The following is a 24,568-nucleotide window of genomic DNA, read 5'->3' as shown; positions in this document are numbered from 1 at the left end:
CTAATGGAAAGCCTCTATCAACTTTCAAGTTTGTAAGTGCAATATCTAAAATTTGCCCCTATTTGCCCAGCCATCATTTTAGGCTTTGTCCAGATTTTTTGCTCTACGAGGTTGAGAGGTATGAGAGGAAGGTATTTACTCTTTGGTTAGTCGCGGTGATTAACAGAAAACCATATTGGAGCCTTTGCACCGAGTGTTGCTTCTCCCAGCTAGGCTGTAGCTTATTTTCCTCTTTGCCTGATGTTGCTCTCATTTTAGGTTACAGCTGAGGAAAAAATTTACAAATATGTTGTGATTTGCCTGCACTGCTGAGCTGGTGACTTATGTTTTGACTTTGTCCACTGAACCCTTGAAAAAGCCAACTGGGTAGATGGCATATGTTCTGTCAGTCTCTGACTACAGTGACAGTGTATGTCTACAAAATTAGTTTTGTGGTAAGCCAGCTAACTGGTGTTGATTTGTGCAGCAACATGTTACAGCACAGCATATCTGGGCATTAAGGACAGAGCAGTAAGTCTGTAGGATACTTGCAAAATAAGAAAATAAATGGAGGGCTGCTTATAATGTCATGATGGTGTGCAGTTTTCTTCCGGATATTGGATGATGACCATTCACTGCATTCCATCACTTCATACTGAATGCCCTGCTTCCAGTAATTCTCATAACTATGTTTGCTTATTGCACTCTGCCTCTTCTCCTTGTGTTACAAAAACATAGTGGATCCTTAAGGATCTTGCGGTCCCTGAATCTCAATGAAGTAATCTGGTAAAAAAAAATTTGTGAAAATGAATGAATTCCAAGCAGTGCTGTGGTCATGACTGTTTATCCTTTTGGTGAGACCAAGGATACAAAATGGATCCTCGCAGAGGATGTCATAGTGCCTGAATATCAGTCTGATAAGACAGTTTAGAAGATTAATTCATTTCAGGAGGAATAGCTAAAACGGACCTATGCAAGCAAAGGAGACTTCTACTGCCTCCTTTTCTGAAAGCCTTGATAAATTAAACTGCCATGGAATTTGTAGTGACTGACACAGAAGCAGTTGGAGAGTAAAGCATTCGAGTGCACTTAAAAAAGACTGCCTCAGTATTTCTTTATGGGGGCATAGCTCTGATACATGCAGCATTCTAGTCATGCAAGTTTTAGGATGAGTCATTTATTAATTTCCAAGGCTAACCTTTTGACAGAATTGTTTCTTAAACTTAATCCTGACTTTTGTTTGGCACCCGTCCTTTCTTGTTGGACGGTGGGAGGGGGGGATGCTATTTTACCCTTACCTTGAATAAGAAAATCCAAGATGGATATGACTACATTACAAATAGTACATTTTATCAGCAGCACTCTGATTTGTGAAAACAGTCTTTGTATATAGTTTGGACTGCTAGTGTTGGAATTGCTTGGTTAAGTGAAGAATGATCAATAAACCAACTGTCCTTGAAGAAAAGGTTTGTGTAATAACACCAGAGTCAACGGTAATTGTTGTATTGATGATAAAATGATTTGTTAACATGCTCAACTGACTGAGATCTTGCACAGCTCTTGATAATTTGGTTGCTCCTAGTTTGTACTGCTATATAGATGTTTCCTGTAGATTTAAAACAAATTCATACTTCTATTGCTGGAGGTAAATGTCTGTAACTCCTTCCATAACATGAAATAGAACTATTCAAATTATACTTTTGACTACTGTATAGTGAATGTAATTTATCAGTTTTAACTAAAATTGAAAAAAAAAAAAAATATGCAGCTGGGTCTGTTCATTTTAATGATGATACAGAACTGATGTATAAACCCTATTTTATTTCTAATATTTTAAGGGAGGCATGAATTATGTTAAAACACAATTGTATCACAAATTGCAGTGGTTTCAGATTGGGGCCTACCAAAAAAGCAAATACCGGATTTACTTTTTTGCTCACAAAACTGATTATCCAAGTAGTAATGACTTTAAATGTAATTTAAGCAGGAGCAGAAGGTGGGAAAGTGCCCCTTCCCCATAAAACATACATTTTGGAAATTTATCTTTTCTATTAAAAAGCTTATGCTTTCCATTTTATGCATTCACAACTTTTTGAGTGATCATGATTATTTAAAGATAAATATTTGCAATACCAATATCTACTGGAATTCTGTTTAAAGATAAATAGTAAAACCTTGGCTTGAAATAATTGTCACTGCTGAAGTGACACATCAACCCCATGTGCAAAATGGGGAAAAGGGGCTTGTAGATGGATGGATGGATTTGCAACACCAATATCTACTGGAATTCTCCAGAAGTATACATACCAGATGCAAAGTATTAGTATGGTGCACTACAAACATTTTTATTTATTAATTCTTTAACAGGATTTCTTTCCACTAAGCTAGTGGTCTCTTTTCAAGGAAGACCCAAGATGTTATTTAAACCACTAGAGGAAATTTGGCCAAGACATCAGGGAAGTTCCCCCTCCTCTTTTTGATAGGTGCAGTGGGATCTTTTACATCTTCCTGAGCTACCACAAATTCAAACAGAGGAGTCCTCTGTTAACATCTTTTTTGTTGTTTCTTTTTAAGAAGCAAATTTATTTACTTAAATGTTCACTGAAAACTTTATTTTCATTTATTTGTATAATGAGAAAACACTTAAGACACTTTATCAGTACATCCAGATACAGGTTCTAATCAATTTCCTGACTTTAATTTATTTGCAAAGTATCTGTTCTCTATGCAACGACTCATTTGAACACATGTAGCAATCTGAATAAAATACAGAATGAGAATATTTCTACTCTCCTCAATATAAATATGCATTTATGGTAAAATGGTTAAAATACAAACCTTGTAAAATAACTTTCAACTTTTTAGTTAACCACTCAATGCTATGAACTATGAAGGGAATACATTACAGATGCATTAAAGGAACTAGAAAAACTGAAAAAGGCATGTATAGAGTAGCTGGTTAACTACTGCTAATGTTAAGCTTTTCCTACAGCAGGTTTACATACCGACTAGTTAACTGTTCCTAATAGTTTTATGCTTTTATTACAGCTGATTTGCAGAGAAATAGAATAGATTTAATTATCCAATTAAACGTTTTAAATCCAGTCATTCCATATACAGATGTAGGTAATTCAGTATCATGGCTTTAACAGTGTAGTGGACATTGTTTTCTCTAATGTCCCCAGAGCAATTACAAAGAAGTGGACAAAATTCCTTCATCACTAATACCTATGCTCTTTGCCAATATCCTCATATGAAAGATTATTAATCTGCATTTCTCTAGATCATCAGAATAGTCTAACAGTGAGGCAGTCATCATTTCATACCTTAAAACACAACAGTAAGAATTTAAAGAACTCTGACTTTATCCCTTGTCTATAACTGATTTAAAAAATCATCTTGAACTTGATGTACTAAAACACACAAATCCATACAAATCATGTATTGTTCATCTGATACTACAACAAGACTGCTAAATTCTACAGGCAAAGTAAACATACAGCAGTCCAGCATATTGTTACAGCAGATAACTGTAGTCCTTTCCCTTCTGGAAGTAGTAGATAAATTGAATGATGAAGACAGTGGTAATGGTTTTTCTCTTTGAAGATTGCAAAGATTCACTGAACAAAAATGACATCATTTCTAACACAGAAATGAAAGATTACAGTAACTTAACAGCGTTCACTTGCACACTGTATGGATTCTCTTTCCCATCTAAACACTAGGTTATTGTTTGCTAACTGTGCCCCTACATCTCCATAATTATGCTCTTTCACCATTAGAATCCATCCCTGTTATTAATTCTGCCATCATTGCTGGGACTCTGGAATACCTACATTTTTGAGGAAAATAAAATAAAAATACAGCTCCAGTGAGATAACCCAACCTACATGAGGATGTAGTGAACATTAACCACATAAATTTAAGCATTTCCAAATAGAAGGAACTAGACACTTGTTAAGGTGTTTGGTTTGGTAAGATATGGAGAATATGGTAACCCACTCACTATGTCTGAGATTAAAGTGAGAAATGCTTTTTTGTCATATTTAGGGCGGTATCTAAATACTTCATGCTGCAAGGGTTCAGAGAATGTAGTCCACACGAGGAAAGAACAAAAATGGATAGCTATTCTAATCCATTAATCTTCTCTTGTAAGGCAAAACTCTATACATAAATGACAGTATAACACTCATAAACAGAGACATCTCAAGCTGTATGATATCATTCACATTCATAAGGCATAAAACACACTGGTCAAAATCTTTTACCCTGTATATATAAAAATGAAGATGATCTGGACAGTTGTCAGGGTTTTCTACAGCTATAAGGATAATTTGTACCCTGTCTTTAGGACGGACCTTAGTATGAATTTTTGTTTTCTAAGCTTGGATAAGGACAGACAACAGTAGACAAAATCCTTAGAGCAGTTGTTTCAGCCATATTGTTTTACAATGCTACCAGTCTAAAATCAGTTGGATACACATACCTAAAATTAAATCAGCAACCCATATGTGTGTGGATAACTTGAACATATTCTAAATACGAATGCTTTTGCTCATGAAGGACTTTTTAATAACAGTTGTGTTTTTTGGACAGCAGTGTTTACTTATGAGCTCATAGCTCTTATCCATGTTCAGCATGCTCTATTTATTCATTTTATTTATTTAGATGAATGAAATAGTAAGTAATTCTAAGGAGCCCTGGGCTTCTGTCTTAGCTAGAGCCCACAGTTATTGATATGCTGCCACATACTGCCTGCATGAAACAATTAACATCCCTGAAATGGCATTTAGATGACAGCCAGTTCTTAAAATATGTTTTCACACTTTTGTACATATTCATGTCATCTCTCATACCAAAGTTATGCACAGCAGAAGGAATTCTATTCCCAAACACTTGTCTACAAGCAAAGATTGAGCAACCATGTTAAGATATTCTGAGGTGATTTCCCCCCGCCCCCCAGACTGTCCTCAGCATTACTAAATATAAGTGTTTAGCTTTCATTGTGTGTACTGGTAGTAGTTGTATTAATGTGTTTCCTCTAGACTAATGTCATGTTGACTGAATGAAGATGTTTACTTTGCATTCATTTTGTGCACTGCTAGTACTTATCTGAATCCTTTGTATAGTTGTTTTCTGCTTTTTTATTTGTAGTGTAATACAACATTTAGGAGACTAAGATTTAGCCAAGATAAAGTATAACTGGCTTCATGTGTATCCAGTTTGCATGCTTGTTTCTTCCTCCTATGAAAATACTAAAGAAAAAAACTGAAATACAATTGGTGTTTTAGTCTAGTATTGTGGCTAATAGGAATGCTTCAGCTTTAAGCACACAACAGATGTCTCTCTCTCTCTCTGCTGAAATGCCAATGAGCATACAATAGCTTTTACTAATGCTTACTCCTTCGTATGCGTAGCATTTAGTAAGTAATTTAATCTCGCCATCTAGAGGCATTAAGTGTCATTACCATCTACATCAAGTTTACTGCACAGCTGCAATAAATGAGAAAGGAAGCACTGCTCACTGATAAAATCTTGCGGGCAAATGCAGGTCAGATAAATTTAGTTTCTTTCTCTGTTGTGCTTTTATCTCCGCCCAGAGCAATTAACCAAAATATTGGCATTCCTAGTAACCTTGTCAGATTTAATAAAACACCTGTTATAATACAGTAAAAGTCTGTTTTATTCCACATATTAGAAATGTTATGGAATTTTGGCTTTCATGTATATCTTATCTATTGACACTTTTCCTGGTTCTTTCTGGAAACTTTAGAAGTTGTAAAACAGTGCTATGTTATGGTAGAAATTCCTTCTGCTGTTAATTTGCTTGTATCCAATTTGTTTATACTTTTCATTCATTTGCATTTTATGTTTGTCTATTTCCATACTAGAAACAGATTTCTGAGTTGTTATTCATTTAAAGTAACAGCTTGACACACCTGTTGGTAAGAAACTATGTGGGACAGAAAAGAGGAACAGAGTGCTAAATCTAGAAATCTAGAACATTTTTCCCACTTTAGTCATTAATGCCATTTAAGATTAGCTGTTTTATTTTAGACAACTTCTTCTTCTTTCAGCTTTTCCCGGTTAGGGGTCACCACAGCGGATCACCTGTCCGCTCATGATTGGCAGTGGAGTTTTACAGTGTCGAGTTGCCAGCCCGGCGCCCAGCCTTCCACAGAATAAAACTTTTTTTCAGCATCAGCTAAATTTTTCTAAAGTTTTCCAAGTTAAAAAAGTTTGGAGTACAACTGTTTTTTTTTTCACATTTAGTTAGAATGGTGTACAGTATGCTTTTTCATTTAGTGTCAATATACTCTTAAAATATTGTGTAATTGAGAGAGAGAGAAAGCATAGGTCACCGTCCAACATATTTTAGCTAAAAAAATAGCTATGACATGTTTCTACTTCTCCAGTGATAAAAGTTGATAAAGTTGTGATATCTGTTTTTTGTGGGGGTTATTTTTAAGTAAGAGAGAACTGGAAAATAAGCAGAAGGCCTGTCTAAGCCTGCTGTGTATGTGACCACAGCAGAACTACTGCTTAGCACTAGAAACACATCACAGAGCTATCATGAAACTGTATTAGCTGAATGAATAATTAGTTCTGTGAAATTTATAATCTTAGGTTATTGCCCTCTTTTTCTTAATCCGAAATGTTTCTTAAAACAAGTACTTTACATTGAAAATCATTTACAACAAGTTCTGCTGAGCTTTAGAAGCCAAGACCCATGTTACCTTTCTTTGCAAAATAAACTATTGAATCAGTGTGTTTATGGGTTAAAGTTAATTTGTTCCATTGTTGCCAATAATCAGAACAACATAACAAAACGGAACAGCGGTTCCTTTACAAGATAAGCCACCATATTAGAATTAAAGGTAACAGACTTTTTTTAACTTCTATCCATGCATTCAGCAGTGAGAATGGACCATTAGCAAGACTTTTCAGCCACAAACCTGTTCTGCAAGTAAAGTATGAAAAAAGCTTCTGAGCTAGAAAAGGACAATACCTACAATGAAACGTATTATAAATAAATACATCACCATCTTTTTTACTTTTTCTTAAATATTTGTTAAGAAAACATTAGTGATTAACAGTTTACACAAGGCCAGAACATTTTCAGTCTTAGGTTGCAGTGATTTCTTGATAATGGGACATGTTAGGATTTCATCAGTAGAGAGTTAATAACCATCCACACATAGCTTAATTAAAACATAATTCTGTATAGTGCAGTACTTTTGTCATTCTATTTTTAGCAGGAACTGCTTGTGCTACACGTGATACTTTGAAGGAAACTCACACACATTTCAGTACGTCCGTACATATCTCTTCTTGGCATATGTAGATGAGTGAATGTAGGTTCAGACATCCATAATCAAACATTATTTCTAACGTACTGTTGACACAGTACTGCTGCAACTTGGACATGAAAACAAACCTGCTTAGTAGCATATGCTAATTTACCTAGTCATAGCCATTTTCATTTTTGGATTAATGTTGGCCCTTTATATTTTTTCAGTTGCCTAATACACAGATATGGGTAAATAGTGACTTTCATTCAAACCACATTTCAAATTGTTAAACAAGTCCACTTCTAATAGTTTCTTGTAGCCTGTATTCTAAGTTTGTGATTTTTTTAGTAGCTGGTCTAATTTTGTGTTAAGAACATAGGAACAGTACTGGGCCAGCAATCACATGGACTCTTAACAATGTATATAGCTAGGTATCTTCTAATCAGGAACACTTAAACGTTGTACCTGTCTTTTGAAGCACTTTAATAGTGCTAACCTCTTAAACTGAACAGGGATGTACCTGATAACGACAGTGTAAACTTGTCTGTCTGTCCAGTGAAAAAGACTCATCTTAAAGGAACTCAAAATAATATTTGACCTGTAGTAATTATTCCAGAAGCTGACTATGGGCTCTTAACTCAATGTCTCTCTCCAGTGAGTTTTATGTATTGGAGTATTAGATTTATTTCCCTAGTATGAATGTTTGTAGAGCCACTGGCTTTGCATATAGGATATTGAATAGGACTGGATCTTAAAAGTGAGAATAATTTGAGACCACAGATCTCAAACCCACATACATGTCCTCTCAAGTCCATTGCACAGCCACCATATCATGGCATGTTGTTCACATTCTTGCTTTACTCTTTGAAAAATGCCTACTTTTCTTTGGAATTTCTGAAGCTCTTCTAGATTTTTTCTTTGACAAGTTCTGTAAAGGATTCAGAAAAAAAGGTGTAGGAACATGTGCTCACACATACCGAGTCTTGGTGAATTCCTTAAGATTGCAACCTGTTTGTGGGCTATAGTAACAGTGCTGCCTGAAGACTTGTTATACAATGCCAGATTCGTCAATCAGCTCTAGTTGACTTTTAACAGCGACCCTGAAGTAGGGCTTCCAATAACTAATTTAAACTATCCCATGAGAGCTGTAGTAGTAGGTCTCAGGCCTTCTCTCTTCCTATGAATCCACTTTGCTAGTTTTGGACATGGCTGTCATCCCCAGCCTAGTGGGGTTAATCCAGGCAATGAGATTGAAAAGTAATGTGGCCCCAAGGAGAGTACAGATTCAAATGGAGCTCTGCTGCTGTAGAACTTGATTGAAAAGTAATGTGGCCCCAAGGAGAGTACAGATTCAAATGGAGCTCTGCTGCTGTAGAACTTGGAAAAACTTGTTGTGTGTTAACCCTAAAACAAGAGTTTATCAAAAAACTGTATATTCTTTTAATAGATTAAATGGCAGAAAGATTTCCCTTCTCTCTCTTTTTAAGTAAAATGCGATGCAAGCTAAATGAGATGGAGTGGTTGCATAAGAGAAGACCTGTAACAGGTGGGCATGACTCCTAAAGAAGTTGAGACTGGAAACGGCTGATGTTCCAGTCTGATCCCATGTAGAAATGGGATTAGAAAAAGGATGATACAAACACAGTTTAGGGAATATTTAAGTTTATAATCATAATTCATAAAAGTCAATTCAAATGCCACAGTGCAAATGCTTAGTTAATTTTTTTATGATAAATAAAATAGAAATTTATGAAGACACTCCTCTATGCTGTGAGTTAATGCATTCTGCTTTTATTGAAGTAGATAACTCCTGCTTATGACCTGCTCACTATTGTTCTGTAATGCTTAATTTACAAATGGCTTATCTGTTAATGATTGAAATATAATTTATTGTTCTTTAAGCAACTTGGCTATTAATGAAAATAATTTTGCTGTTTTCAGTAGATCTTGAATAGGATTACACATACAGGACTTTTAAGTACAAAACATATTTAAAGTTGTACCATATGCTGGAAAATCTATGATCACATTTCCTGGATAAGTAAAGCTACTTAGTAGGAACATAAAATGCATAAAACAAGACACAGGTTAGTTAGAACATATTTACTTATGGTATAACTCAACATTAAGAGCTCCTGTCTTTAGAAAGACATTGCCTCCTGAACTAAAGACCATCCAGCATTTGTCCACAGCAAATTTTGTTTGTATTTGGTAATAAAACTGTTTTGAACAACATTAATTTCTCTGTTGTAAAAGTGTCACTGTAAGTAAAATGAAGAAAATTGTGGCTCTTTGTGTTTTCAAGAACCAATGAGTTATACAGATTTTTCTCTGTTATGGTCAATAGAACGTGATTTATCTGGAACTACTCTGCCGTGTGGCAGAGTTTTATGGAAACAGACTCCAGCTCATTTTTCAGTTGATATAATGACAATATTATAAGTATAACAGAGAATGTGCTAAGGTACAGGTTTTGGAAAAGTAATTTCTGTAAAAAGATACAACATGATCAAAATATGGAGTGATTGACTACTTTCAGTGCCCTGAACAAAATATCAGCATCATAAAATTTATATGCTGTGGCTCATCACAAACTCTTCAGAGCCATTAATTCACTACTGTTAAGTATGGCTCGGTGACCACTTCTAAGAACAGGGTTCAGTTTCTGGTGACAAGACCTCTAGAAGGTATATAAGGAGTACATTAACTGTATGTCTTTTTATGCTAAATGGAGGAGAAGAATCTGGCCTATTTCTGTGATGTTTGTTGCTGTAATAAAGAAGAGCAGTTGTACAGTCATACTGTATTCTACCTGCTTTAGATAGTAGGTTTTCAGCTGTTTATCCAGGTGTTAATACATCCAGTTTATTTTCATAAAGTTCTTTGCACCATGAGAGAGGCCTATCCATCATGTGAATATGAATAGTACTATACTATTAGAATTATTTATCATCTGTGTGGTTGGTATAGCTAAGGGAGTAAAATATTTAAAAACAAATGTAGAATACGCTATGTGGAAATAGTCCAAGCTAGCTGGAAATGTTTGTTTTTTTTCACGGTATTTTACTACATATGATACATTGCTGATCAAGTAGGGGACAAAATGATAGAACTAGAATTTAGAAAATGACTGGAGTTGCTGTATAGTTTAAGATAAGTATAACAAAACAGCCCAATGTGACCATTTTAAAGCAAGGTGTGAATGGGTACAAGGGGACAGACAGTATAGGAGAAGGTGATGGTTGAAGATAATGAGGGATGGATGAAGGATGTTTTTTTTGAGTGGTATTGTACTTTATGGAAAAGAAAAATTTATGCTGAGATACTTGACAACTTTGATCATTATCTGGTTATTTTCCCATTTAACTGAATAGCCCTGTAACATATTGGGATGCAATAAAGTACCGTTCTGTCTGCTGCAGTACTGTCCCATTGCATTAACAAGAAGATCTAGCCTCAATAGCTATAAGCAGATTAGAAAGCTATCCGACAGTCAGCATTAGAGACCTGAAAGATGAGATCCAGGGGATGACTTTAAGTGCTTCGGAGAGTCTATCCTCTGTGGAGGAAAGTACTCATGGTTCACGATGGGTCCAGAGTCTGAGCCCAAGATTGCCATTGATCATGGCTAATCCAGGAAGTCAAAGCTTCTGAACTGTGCATGGAACCAAATAATGTAGATTTAGCTCTGTGTCCTGTAAGTGTATATATTGACTTCACTGGGAATCCAAATGCAAATGTAATGTTGACTTCAATAGCAATCCAAATGCCAATCTAAAATTTCAAAACAGTAAAGTTGTTCAGCTGATGTTCAGTATGGCTTTTAAACAAATCTTTACAGGTGCTGTGATTTACTCTGTAGTAATGTAGACTGTGTGTATTGTTAAATCTACCTTTGTCTGGTGTGTCTAAAGGCCATACATTTCTCTGCAAGATACCACCAAAGCATGCAACAGAGACATAAATCTTTGTCCACCAGCTGTCATTGCAGCTCTTGCTAAACCAAAGAAAGTGAAATGCAGTGACGTGTTAAAAGTATGGCACATACCATTGCCTAGCTTCAGCAAAGATTGCAAGGTCGTCCCCACTGTGCTCAGTATCTCAAGGCAAATTTTCATAGGTTTCATCGGTAGTATGATCTTAGTGCCAGTATTAAGCGAAATGCAGAATACATGATTTTTAACAATGGATTTGTGTGAATTAAATCAAACTTTGAAGTAATGTGATGCATATAAGAAATGCACATTTTAAAGCCTTGCATAATCTATGAAAACAGTTTGAACTGTTGGGTGATTTCTGGAAGCAGATCATATTCTTTCTAAGTTGAAAAACAGTAGCTAGTATTGGAGTATTTGCTCTGAGGTGGATGTACATATGGTAGGTCATGTTCCTATATTGCTAAGATTCCTGCTAGAGAGTGTGGACTTGCATTAATTCGGGTTCTAATTAGAACGAAAACGCATTTTGTCAAATGCGTTTTCGTCAACACATACAGAGCGAACAGGCAAAACAGCGAAGCGGCTGTTCAGCAAATTCTTTCCCTGGGAAAGAAGTTGCTTGACCGCTTCGTTGCTTTGCTGTGTTCTGTAGTCTAGTGTGGCCCCTTGTCCGGTATAGCTCCCGAGCATGAATGTGCAACAGTTACTGACCTTAGGGTTAGGGTGCGGGTTAAGGTAAGTGCATATGTTTTAAAATGTTTACTTTTTTTTCCGTTAGATATATGGTTGGGTTACGTGTATATCAGTTGTTTACTGTTTTTTTTTTTTGGGGGGGTACAATTAGGGTTAGGGTATGTGTGTGTGTGTTTGGAAGTGTATTATTTTTGGTTGGAACAGCGATTTCTTTCCCTAGGAAAGAAATCGCTGTTCTGTGGTTTCGACATTTTCAGCTTTCTCTGAAAATGTGTCGATGAAACATCGTTCGCTGTTTTCAGCATTCGATGTTTAGACCCATTCATTTAGCTCTCAGTTGGTCAACATCTGTGTAAGTAGGTTTCTTGTTTACTATCTCAGTCTGTCAGTTTTTTTTTTTATAAGATGTGGAGGTAAGGGATTAGGTGTGTATAGTCCATCTAAATCAGATTTCATTTCATTATTATTTTGCAATAAAGAATTCCTAAAAGTTAACTAAATGAGAGATGATTTTCTGTCAAGAATCTGAAATATAACTTTGCTAATTGTGTGCAATTACTGAAAAAAATGCAGCTTCCGTGGTACAATACTGCATGAAGTCTTTCTCAGGTAATGCAAAAAATACAATAGATTGACCTAAATTAATTTGGTGTGCTATGCTTATTACCTGTCACTGGTATACAGTTTACAACCTTCGGTAGACAACATTGTACCCACATGAAAAACAATATTCTATACAGCAAACCTTTACTTGATGTAGCTTAAACAATGGCAAGTTTAAAAATAGGCAGTGTAATAGTTTGTTTATATATATATATATATATATATATATATATATATATATATATATATATATATATATATATATATATATAAAACAGAGACAGAGTGAGAGCCTGTGGTGAACTGAAATGAGGGAAACCAGTTACACTGTCATGCACTGACAGATATGAAGCTCACAATTAAATTTCTAAAACCCTTCTAAGGAATAATATCCCATAATGGGCTGGCAAGAGGTGTACCCTATAAGTCACTCCATGTACATCAACAGTTGAGAGCAACTGGATCGAAGCTGTGAAACCTTCTGAGGTGTTGCTGAAGTAGATTAAAAAAGTGATTTACTACTAGTTTCTGCGTGCTTTTTAAGATTTGAACATATTCCACATGTTGGAATCCTCTTGGTGACTAGAAGGGTGGTGATGAACCCAACCTGGAATGCCACAGGCCTGGGTCTACTTCTTTCAAAATAGTAAATTCTATGCTTTTCACTCCAAAGCACTAGAAAGATTTATCAGCGTGCATTATTGTCTTCAAATAACTTTGCTAGTTCCTAGTCTTGTAGACTGATTCCCTGTAATGGCAATGGGGTTTGAGAGTATAGTACCACATTCTCCCATTACAGCACCAACCACTGACTTGAGCCCAGAGCACTGCCATCTACTTTCAGTAGTTACTAAATCATATGTATATTTTGTTTACATCAATTATCTTATCTGCACACTTTATTGTTATAGAGAATGTACTCTCACAACTCCTGCTTTTGCTGACTCATTTAACAGTATAAACCTTGTTTTACCTAAATGCCTTTTTGGAAAAGTACTGTTTAAAGGAATATTTCATGATCAAGGGCTGTCTCCAGTGTTACCAGGTGTTACTGACGTGCACATTCTTTCAAATGGAATAAATCTTTGTGCAGGGAATATGTGATACCATCATTGTGTCCTGGTGCCACTGTTAAACTGTCAAAAGATTTTAAAGGTAGAAAACCATGAAAAAGGACATGGGAGTGCACTTCTAATTAAAGGAGAAAGTATGTTTAGAATAAATTGTCCTAGATGTAAGATTGATGGCATAAATGACTAGAGTCTGATTTTTATTTGACATTTGCTAACCAGAAACATCTGACTGGGATAATATCCCATTTTCAGTGGAGGTCTGAAGAGAAAAGGTCCACACTGACATAACATGGTTACAGTTAATCCTTATAGACTTTATAATAACTTTATTTACTATTAATTATAGAAAGCCTAAGGCTGACCACTGCAGCAGACAATACATGGCAAAGCATTTCAGCCTTTTATACCAATCTCATGGCCATTTACTGCTTCATTGAAAACTACTAGGTTTTAGATAGCCTTCCATTTATTATGAAATGCTACTGATTAGTTTATATTAACATTTACAGTACTGGTATTGCCAAGCAATTAATAAGCAGAATCATGCTTTCTTGTATGGCAAATGACCTAAATTTCTTATTTTTTTATGCCAGTGAGTACAGAAAGTGTAAGTTTGTGACCACTTGCAGCAGATTCTGAAAATAGAATTGTGGCTTATTATAATATTGAGTGATTTTTTTTTTTAATATCCTGCCCATTTTGACAAACTGATTTTTACTCTGAAGCCTTCTCTAGGATGGATAATATATTTTCTGCTACTTTTCTTTATTCTCCCCATTTTGTTTTCTTTAGTTATATGCCTTCTTTACCCATGTTTCCTTTTATCTGTCTAATTCTTTATTCTTTCTACTGGTTGTCATTTTCTAATGATACTTTTATGCCTCTGTGACTTTAGCTGTATTGAATGGCATTTTTAGATTATTTGATGAATGTCAAGGTGAACATTTCAAACATCACTTTGGCTTGTACAAAGGACTATCATATAGCCAAGCTAGGCTGTTCTGTCCTCAAGACTGATAGGAATGAAAACATATGAGAGAGAGGAGGGGAAAGGAAGGGAGATGCATTTAAAAAAATGTTTCACCCTCTCCCCAGTTTATCCTGTGGGCTAGTTTCCTAGTATGCTTGGCCTTAGCCTTTCTTACTTTTTCAATTGCCCTTTTTTTTTGCTTTGTCGGCAGCGTGCACCTTTTCCCTTTCCTCCCACTTCTCCCCATTATTTCAGTGACTCCTCCTTGTTCCTATATTTGGTCTTCTCCCAAGTCTTGCCTTCCTTCCTTCTTGTGAGCAAATACCTAGATATACCTTTCAGAGGTCTGCCTCTGAATATTAGCCATAGGTTGTTTGCCTCTCCATGTATCCCCATTGTCATTTTAGATATTATTTTGAGAAGCCTCTTAGTGAAACAGAAAATTCTGTATTCTGTCTTGGGCCTGACAACAAGAAGAACATTCAGCACATCATCTGCCTTCCTCGTTCGATTCAGTCAGGAATATGTGAAGCTTAGTTTAGATATTGTTTTTCTTTATTTTTTTAGCCTGTACTTCTGTAATATTTTAAATATTTCCTGTGATTTGAACTCTTATGTCACTATTAATATATACTTAATATTTTCTTATTCTTTATCGTTAAATATATTTAAACCTTTCATTGTGGCTGATCTTTGTAGAGATATTAAGTGTTGAGACTACTTGCATATTTATTTGGTGACACTGTGTGAGACACTAATAGCTTTGCTCTTGTTCAAACTACCATTTGCATTAATATTAATTTCACTCAGTATATTGGCTGCCCTTGGAAGAGCCTTAAGGTAGCTGGCAAGAGTGGTGGCAGGCATAATTACCTTATAGTCTGGGCAAGAAGGGGGCATAGCTAGTTAACCTGTGCTAGCCTTTCCCGTGTGTGTGTGTGTGGTTATGCGTGTGTGTGGTGTCAGCTACTTGGGCAGAGACAAAATGCACTGGTTGGACAGAGAGGGTGCTGAAGGTCTTAGTTTGGACACTTAGCTGAGATCTCAACTTTATAGCTGTGCCAGTGGGGAGTCTTACTGGGGATCTGGAGAAAGAGGGAGAAACAAGCCCTGGACTGACTGTAGTCTCTGTGTGCTCTTAAGGGAAATTGCACTTGATGTAGAGAGCTGCATCTGGAAATACTGTATGTGTACCTGTCTTCCTTCGAGTGAAAGCCCCCCTCTGGTGCCAGTGGTGAGGATAGAGGCTTCTTGATTACTGGCCCAGTGGAGGGTCATCACATATTGGTTGGCAGTCGTGCTATAGCCATATCGCATATTGGTTGGCAGTGCTGGGATATCCACATCACCATGTACACTAACCTAAACAGGTACATTAAGGAATGAATGGAGATCAAGGGTTTCTAGGATGTCAAAGAGAGTGCTAAAGTTTTGTGAATACTAAAACAAAGAACTTGTTCAAAAGAAAAAATATTCAAGTTTACCATTCTAAGAGAGTAAGATGGAGATAAGTGAATGTAGAAAATTGTAGGAAATTAACTGATTCATCTTGGAGCAGAAGAAACTGCAGGACCTAATACTGTATGACAGATTATAATTAGCATCTTAGTACAGTTTGGAATCCACAGGGAAAGACATAGTGCAGCTTTTATACTTCTTACACAGAAGATCACACAGAGCAGATACTTTTAAGCATGTGAACCCCCAAAAGTCATTACTGATGGCTCTTTTCCAGTTCATAGCTACTGTATGTTCAAGTTATTTTGTAACCTATTTATTTTTTGTGTTCTACTTTCTGAAAAATATGACATGACACCAAGAATCCACTAAAGTTGTAATTTTCACTTCACCTGTTTAGTAACCGGTATTTGATAATGCTTTATAAATAAATTTGTTCCACAGCACTGGTATTGTGGAATGCCAAGAGATTTATCTAAAAGGTAAGCTAAGTGAGGAAAAGTTCAGGAATGCACAAGCTATGTATGCCATTCCTCATCAATATGTTTCAGTTAATACAAGTAACCTTAACATCTGTCTTTTTCCTGGACGTTTTATTGCAATACTTTAAGAAGTTACAGTACTTTATGCTATTAATTTGGGCTATTAGTGCAGTTTAAATCCTAAGGAACCTTTACTGTTTTGCCCCTTTATTAGATTTTTAATGTGTTCAAAATCTAGTTTGTACCATTATTTACAAAAACAATACCTCTCTCTCCCTTCAGTGTTTCTGGGACATCTTAGAAAAGCTAGCACGTCTGCTAGCAAGTCTGTCACAGCATAATAAAGTATATGTATATAATAGTGTGTGTGTCTATGTATGTATATTCATGCATGTATACAAATCAGGCTGCAGTGGTATAAATTCAGATTTTTTATCCACTGAATTTTCATGTGTTACCTGCTTCTGAGGATTATGTTACTTCAGTAAGCATGGTCTCCCAGCCACCTTGTTCATCATACAGATGGCTGTCTGTAACATTAGGCATTAACATTTGTATTTGTTTATCAGACTAATTATACTGTATTGTTAGGGGATGCAGTCATATTTTGAGGCTTGCCTTTCTTGAACATTTCCTTGGAGGTTTGCTTAGTTTTAAGAAAGTAGAATTATAACTAATCATTGCAATGAAGGAATTTATATTAGTATTATAATGCATTCTGCTGCTTTAATAATGCTGTAATAGCTGACTTTGGCATGCAATGATTTTAAATTCTGTTAGCACTAAAACTGCACAAAATATAAAACTATGGTTTTAGCAAAAATGTTGTATAGTTCTATGTCTAGGCTTTTACATAACATTAAAACTATTTTCTGTCATATTGTATGATGAGCCACTTTGTGATATCATAAGAAATAATGCATCTGTTTCTTCATTCTCTAACAGTTCCATCAGGTGAGAAGAGTGATGACCATCCTTTTCCTTACTATGGTTATTTCATACTTCAGTTGCATGAAAGCTGCCCCTATGAAAGAAGCCAACACTAGAGGACATGGCAGCTCACCTTACCCGGTTCTTCGAACCCATGGGACTCTGGACAGCATAGGTGGATCCAAAGCTGTGTCTAGGGGACTGTCTTCTTTAGCAGACACTGTTGAACATGTTATAGAAGAACTGCTGGATGGAGAACAGAACATCAAGCCAAGTGAAGGAGGCAAAGATGCAGACTTGTATTCATCTAGGGTTATGTTAAGCAACCAAGTGCCTTTGGAACCCCCTCTGCTCTTCCTTCTTGAGGAATACAAAAACTACTTAGATGCAGCAAACATGTCAATGAGGGTTCGACGTCACTCGGATCCTTCACGCCGTGGGGAGTTGAGTGTGTGTGACAGTATTAGCCAGTGGGTAACGGCAACAGATAAAAAGTCTGCAGTTGACATGTCTGGGCAGACCGTCACAGTCCTAGAAAAAGTCCCAGTACCCAATGGCCAACTGAAGCAATATTTTTATGAGACCAAATGCAACCCAATGGGTTATACCAAGGAAGGTTGTAGGGGCATAGACAAAAGGCATTGGAATTCTCAATGCCGAACTACCCAATCTTATGTACGAGCTCTAACAATGGATAGCAAAAGAAAAGTTGGTTGGCGATTTATAAGAATAGACACTTCCTGTGTATGTACATTAACCATTAAAAGGGGGAGATAGTGAATTTATGTTGTATAGATTTTATTGAGAAAATATCTATTTGTATATATACATAACAGGGTAAATTATTCCATCAAAGAATTCTATGGACTGCATGTATAAATGAAGTTTATACAGTAAAGTGATTCTAAAGTCTATTTATTGAACATATACATGACCTAAAGGAAAAAAAAAATCTGCGCACAACTTTGAAATAAGTCTACATTACATTCCTCAATGACATTGTGTTTTGTTGCCGTTGCCAAGAAAATGAAAAAAATTAACAGAGTTAAAAAGTGCATGCTGCTTCAGTTGTGAATTGATGAGAAATTGTCCACCTTTAAACAAAATGAACCAAAACATTCCGTTTACATTTTAGACAGTGGTCTTTATTCTTGTTATCTGCTTTAAACTTCTACAAATGGCGTTGAAGTTAAAATGTTAAGGTGCTGTTGTCAAAGCTTTACTGTTTATTTTTTTTTAATCCTGTTAGTTTAAAGATCATCAATGTGTTCTGGATAAAGACAATTCATTTTGTATGTTGTGATGTTGTTTGCGATACTAAATCAGAATAATAAAAAAATAAATAAAAAGAGAAAGGCAACTGAAAAGAAACTATGACATCAAAATGTCAGTTCTTAACTCTGAAAGAAATCTGAACATGATTAAATAAATGTTATTTGTGTTGTTTTGTCTGAGTACAAATTTTGAAACCATTTTTGCAGTAGCAAGGTATTAATGGTCATGGACTTGCTTGCCAGAAGGAGTTTATTTTGGTTTTCTTACATTCAAAAATGAAAAAAAAAAAAGATATCTTCAGTTTTCAGAATAATTTATTTATTTATTTACTTAATTAATTTATTTATATAAAATAGATTCACTAAGCCCTTAGGTCCTATTTTCAAGTGTGCCCCAATGTTTGCATTCTTTTATGCTTTTTTAAATCACCACCAATACAATAAACTCTAGAGAACCTTAAATATATTAAAAGTAGTCATAAAAACTCAGAAATCAAAAATTCGTCTCAAAGCTAATAATGCTACTAGTCTGTAATAGCCACATTACTCACCACTTAATTACAACATATACTAAAAGTAGTCAAAACTCAGAATTCAAAATATTTGCCTCAAAGCCAGTAATGCTAGTACTTTTGTAATCACATTACTGTGGTATGCATCTATGCAATAACTCTCAATAAGCAAACATATATTTGGCAAAATACAGGTAGTGTCTGATTTCTGAGCTGAAAAATATATCCGAATCCTCTATGACCTTTCCGTAGCTGCAAGTGTTACCAGCACTAATTGGTTTGAGATCACTCTGACTTGGGTTGTGGCACTGCTTCTCAGCATTTTGATGAAAGTATCCATCACTTGATTTATATAATATACTTTTAAATGTCATCATAAATGATGGAACCATGTAATATACAAGAAAATGGGCCAGCTACAGGTTTGGTTACTGATCTTTTGCATATCCACAATCCGTGATGCAAAAGGCTAGACATTAGATATGTCAGCAGCTTGAAAGTGATGCAATTTTTTTTTTTTAGTACAACACATACAGATAGGGATTCATAAAGCTCTTGCACTAAGCGTAAATGAAACATTCCCTGGAAGGCTGCTTGGCAGATAGGCAACAAGTGGAGTAGCTTTCATTTAGTCTAAGTGCTCTATGACTTATACCCCCAAAGTAAGCATGTAGCATAAGACATAAGCATGAAGCAATCAATTAAAGTAGTGATATTCATTACTTGTTATTGCACTTACGTTCGGGCAAGAGGCTTCCAAAACCCAAAGAATTTAACATTTTAACAGTTGTGTAAAGCTGTTAAAAGTTAGGCGAGTAACTTGAAAATGTACCATTATCATTCCAAATGCATAGTAGATAAGAACCCAGTCCTGCAGTAAATCCTGAAATATTTCTGGAAATTTTACCAAACAAGGCTAGCATTTTTCAAACAAGCTAGATCATGTAAGAGTGAACTGTATAATTACATGCCCCACTAATTTATATCCCTTTACCATCTCTTAGTTTAAGATAAAGAAACTCATTTTTTCTCCAATATGTAGTATGCCAAATGGATTGCTTATAATTCACACCAGTGAAAGAAGACTTAAAGAGATGGCTTTTTAATTAAGTAGCAATTTTGAACTGCAATGTCTAACTATTGATTTGAAAATGGTAATAGTATATCAAGGATGTACACATACAGAGTATCTCTTAAAATTAAGAGTTATCCTCATTGATGGTGTATGCATTCAGAAAATGTAAACATGTTTTTCTGTGCACTTAAAGTAAAAGTGGGGCATAAAAGCATTATATGTTAGCTTTCACAAATCAGAAATGTGTATTGATAAGTCTTGATAATCTTGTCAGCAATGTGACACAGACTATATCTTTATTTTTCTGTAATTTTGTCATAGTACCTGCTTTGGTGCAGCTGTGACAAAGGTATGTATGCATGTTCTTGCTGGAATGTTCCTTTGTCTGATTCAGTAACTTGAAAAATGTGTTACTATCCATGACCTTGTTATCTATATGAAAGCTATATATTCATCAAATGTAAATATAAAATATATATTTATTGTATTTTAGTATATTTATAAAATGTAATTGATATATATTGAATTGGCACTTTTATTTTGGATCATACCTGAATTATACTGTTAATATAATTCAGAGCTAAGTTACTTTGACTAGCTGGCATTATCAGTGCTTTAAATATGAAGTCATTTCAATGTTTTAAATATATTTTCAAACTACATAAACAACTCTTGCACCATGTGATTTTTTTTTAGTTGAAATGAAAAACATATTAGATAACCTTGTGTGCATAAGCAGCATAAAACATGTTGATTTAAGACAACTTACTCGAAGCACAGCTTGTAAAATTGTCACATTTTCCTCTTTAACCTTTTGAAGCTACTGCACTTGTTAAGAGTGAGAGGTATAGTACAGAGATGAATGATTCATTCTGTTTTTTTCTCACAGACTTAGAAGTTGTAATACTATTAAGTATATCTACAAATGCTAAAATTCCACTACACTAACTAGTAAAATAATTTTCTTCTTAATCATTCTGGTACAGCAGCATCATTCTTTGATTTGCGGAGACAGAAAATCTGACCAATACTCATAATATTTGAATGGTATTGGAATCTAATGTACCATAACTGATCATATTATTTTTAACCCTCATTTATACACAGTATGACTGAATTATCAACACATAATGTGATATAATGATCAGTTTACCATGTACTAAAATAAAAAGTTTAATACTGTTCAAAAGGTTTGAAATAAGTAAGTTCAGTTCACGTATCCAGCAAAGCTAATGCAGAATTAGAAACAAAATAATTTCTCTCAAAACTACACTTATGAAATGTAGTTGTAAGAGTCTATTGGAAGATTTTTTTCCTTGAGCAGTAATTTTACTCAAGATGAGCATAGCTTGAATGGAACAGAGTCAGATACAGTCTCATCTGGGAGGCATCATAAGCTTGATAGTTATCATCAGCACTTAGCATGCCTAAGATATAAAACTCATTTGGAGTACTATGCATTTTTGGCCAAGGGCAATGTTTACTGATAGGCTCTGGATCAAAACTTTAAACACTGTCAAGACGTAGGAAGTTATATTTTGAGTGTTTGCTCATTCATGAAGCCCATTATTACATAATAAGGGTCTGCTATATCAATCTCATTTTACTAGATGGAGAATTCAGAAGCGTTTTTTTTATACCAGGGAGCATTCTGTCAGATGATTTCTCTTTGAATCATACAATTGTACATTTTTTCCATTATTTACATTTAGCAAAACAATGTTTAAATCTGATTTTTGCATTTATAATCTTATAATGTATGCAAACAGCCTACATAATGTAAATTTAAATCTACTGTATTGCATACAGCAAATTGGTACACTATTGTACTGTATTCTTGAATTATAACATTAGTGGAGAATGTAGCTATCAATGAACTCTGTTCCATTTTTCCATCTTATAAAGTTAATTATGTGCAAACCTGTCCCTGAAAACTGTATAAGGTCTACAGTGAAGTATTTACCCATACCTGGTATCTACATCTGTTTATATTTTTGACCCCCTATTGTCAGATCATGATTCAGTTTCTTATCTGCCTATTTTTCTTATCTCATGGCATTTTGTGACACCATGAGAGGAACTTGGCAACTGAGGAATGTGTCATTCAAGTGATGTTAGATTTTTGAATGCCACAGCAAACTGCAACCCCACTTTGGGTGGTGAACAAAATGTAATACCTGCTGTGGCTAGGCTACATTGTAAACTTGGCTGGACTTGCACACCCTGGCCATAGTATACACTTCAGGCTTTTTCCCTGATGGCAATTCCGAGGTAAGACTTCATCTACACCCCCACCCCACCTGGTATGGATAAACATGCATTGGATTCTCAGTGACCTCTCACTCCTTATCGCCTGCAGGGCTTAGGTCTTTAAAGTGAAGTCTGACTAGGGTGTGATGATATCAGATGTGATGTAGTAAACCATTTAAAGACTGTTGCCTTCGATTTAGCTAAACTATCAACACAAAATGGATTCTGTCCCTTCCAAACCACTGAGTGGGTATGAATCTGGGAATACTGTAGGAAAATGTCTAGCCTATGAACATGCTTGTCTAATGAATACAGCAATAATTTGTCACAAAAATCTACTGGAATATTGCATAATATAATACGAAACTAAACATTAAAAAGATTTTCCATGGGTCAGGGTCAGATTAAATTATCTTTTAGTTAATGTCTCCTAGACAGCCTCTGTTATTTGGTATCCAGCAAAGACTTTACACAAACAACCCTCTGTCACAAACTAATGCTAACAATGCACCATCCAAATGCCTAGACATAACTCGAGAACCCATATTTTCCTTTAAAATACATATCAATCTTACAACTCCAGAAGTAAATTCTCAACTTACAGCTGCATGTTCCATTTCTCTTATCAGCATGCCGTGGTTGTCCATATCTACTACCTACTTGAATATGCCCTATTTATCACCAACCTACATTCCACCCATAATGCAAAGTGCAGACTAATCCTCTAAAGATAATGTCTGAATTTATACCTCCATACAAGAAAGCTGTTATTACCTATGCCATACTGTTTCTGTCTAATCTCACTTTTAACTTAATGTGTATTAAAGATATTGCCCATCCTTGTCAAACAAATTAAATATTTAATCTTCTCCCGCTCTCCAGATCCAGCTTGGTAAAGCAAACTACCCTTCAACATTGGCCATAGGAGAAACTTCCTTCAGTATAACTGTAACCACAAATTACTATCTTCCATCTAAAATCAGACAGATCTCTGACTATAAAGAATTCTGAAAACAACTACAATGTCATTAAAAAGCTTTAAATGCAATTGTCTGAGAAACAGGCTAATCCCTCTTCATATTATTTCACCCTTAAGCTTGACTCCTCAGAACATTACCAACAATTCAGTTTCTTTACAATTCCTTAAGTCTGCTTATTATTTAATTCCCTGCACTTTCTGATCTACTACTGCGCTTCTGTTTTCCTCATCCACTCTATCTCTATTACTAAAATTTTTCAGAATAAGAGTGGCACATCATTTAGATAAGATGCTACTTTTAGGTAGTGTCTGAAATTTCATCTTACATGTATTATAATCTGCTATTATTAAGTTATATAGTAGTAAAAATGTACTGCAGTTTTCTGTGCTTGTTTGCTTTGTGTGGAATCTGCATGTTCCTATCCTTACAACTGGTCTTAATACATTGTATTGCAACTGTGCTTGTCACTCAGGCCATGGCTGGAAAGAATCGCAGACTCAGCCCACCTACTTAGTTGCCAAAACAACACTTGGTACATAATAGATCAACAATGAAAACAATTACATGCTTAGCTATGTCTAGTATGAATTTAAGTTGTAGGTTATTGATTCCTTATTACTTTCTCAGGAATGAGAACACTACTGTTTCTGGGATTCTAATTCTCTCATCATGGTCATGTATTACATAAACATTTACTTGGCATACCCCTTTTCAAACGTTTTATATAGCAACTAAAAATTTTAGAATATGACAAATAGCTTCTGAGTTTCTTTGTGCCAGCTACTGAGTCACTTTCCAAAAGGTGGAAGAGTGCCTCTGATTCTTTATTCGTTTCTATGGCAACTCCTCTTTGTCAGCCAGCCAGTATTTCTTCTAAGCCTGCTATCTCATTTTCTATCTCCCACTTTTTCCTACACTCTTTTCTTTTAATGACTTCATGGACTTCTGCATTCAACCCCCAGCTTTCCTTATGCACCTTATTCCCATACTTGGCTTGGCTATATATCTGTTTTATTGTCCTCACACATTCTGTTTTGAGGCACTGCCATATTTCAACTC

At 35.3% G+C, this 24,568-nt stretch overlaps 1 protein-coding gene across 4 annotated transcripts in view; it reads left to right on the top strand.

Annotated features, from left to right (window-relative positions):
- Positions 1 to 20,949, top strand: part of BDNF (brain derived neurotrophic factor) — a 136,169-nt gene extending 115,220 nt beyond the window's left edge. For all 4 annotated transcript variants that reach the window (XM_044059665.1, XM_044059667.1, XM_044059668.1 and 1 more), the window contains exon 2: positions 17,434 to 20,949. In XM_044059665.1, the coding sequence (XP_043915600.1) occupies positions 17,434 to 18,195 (762 nt within the window). In that variant the 3' untranslated portion in view covers positions 18,196 to 20,949. The remainder of the gene's footprint in view (positions 1 to 17,433) is intronic.
- The last annotated feature ends 3,619 nt before the right edge of the window (positions 20,950 to 24,568 follow it).

Source organism: Protopterus annectens, chromosome 17.part0 (assembly GCF_019279795.1).
Source record: "Protopterus annectens isolate FY-2018-M chromosome 17.part0, PAN1.0, whole genome shotgun sequence".
Lineage (NCBI taxonomy): Eukaryota > Metazoa > Chordata > Ceratodontiformes > Protopteridae > Protopterus > Protopterus annectens.
Note: the sequence above shows the minus strand (reverse complement) of the source record. Positions and strands in the feature narration are given on the sequence as shown.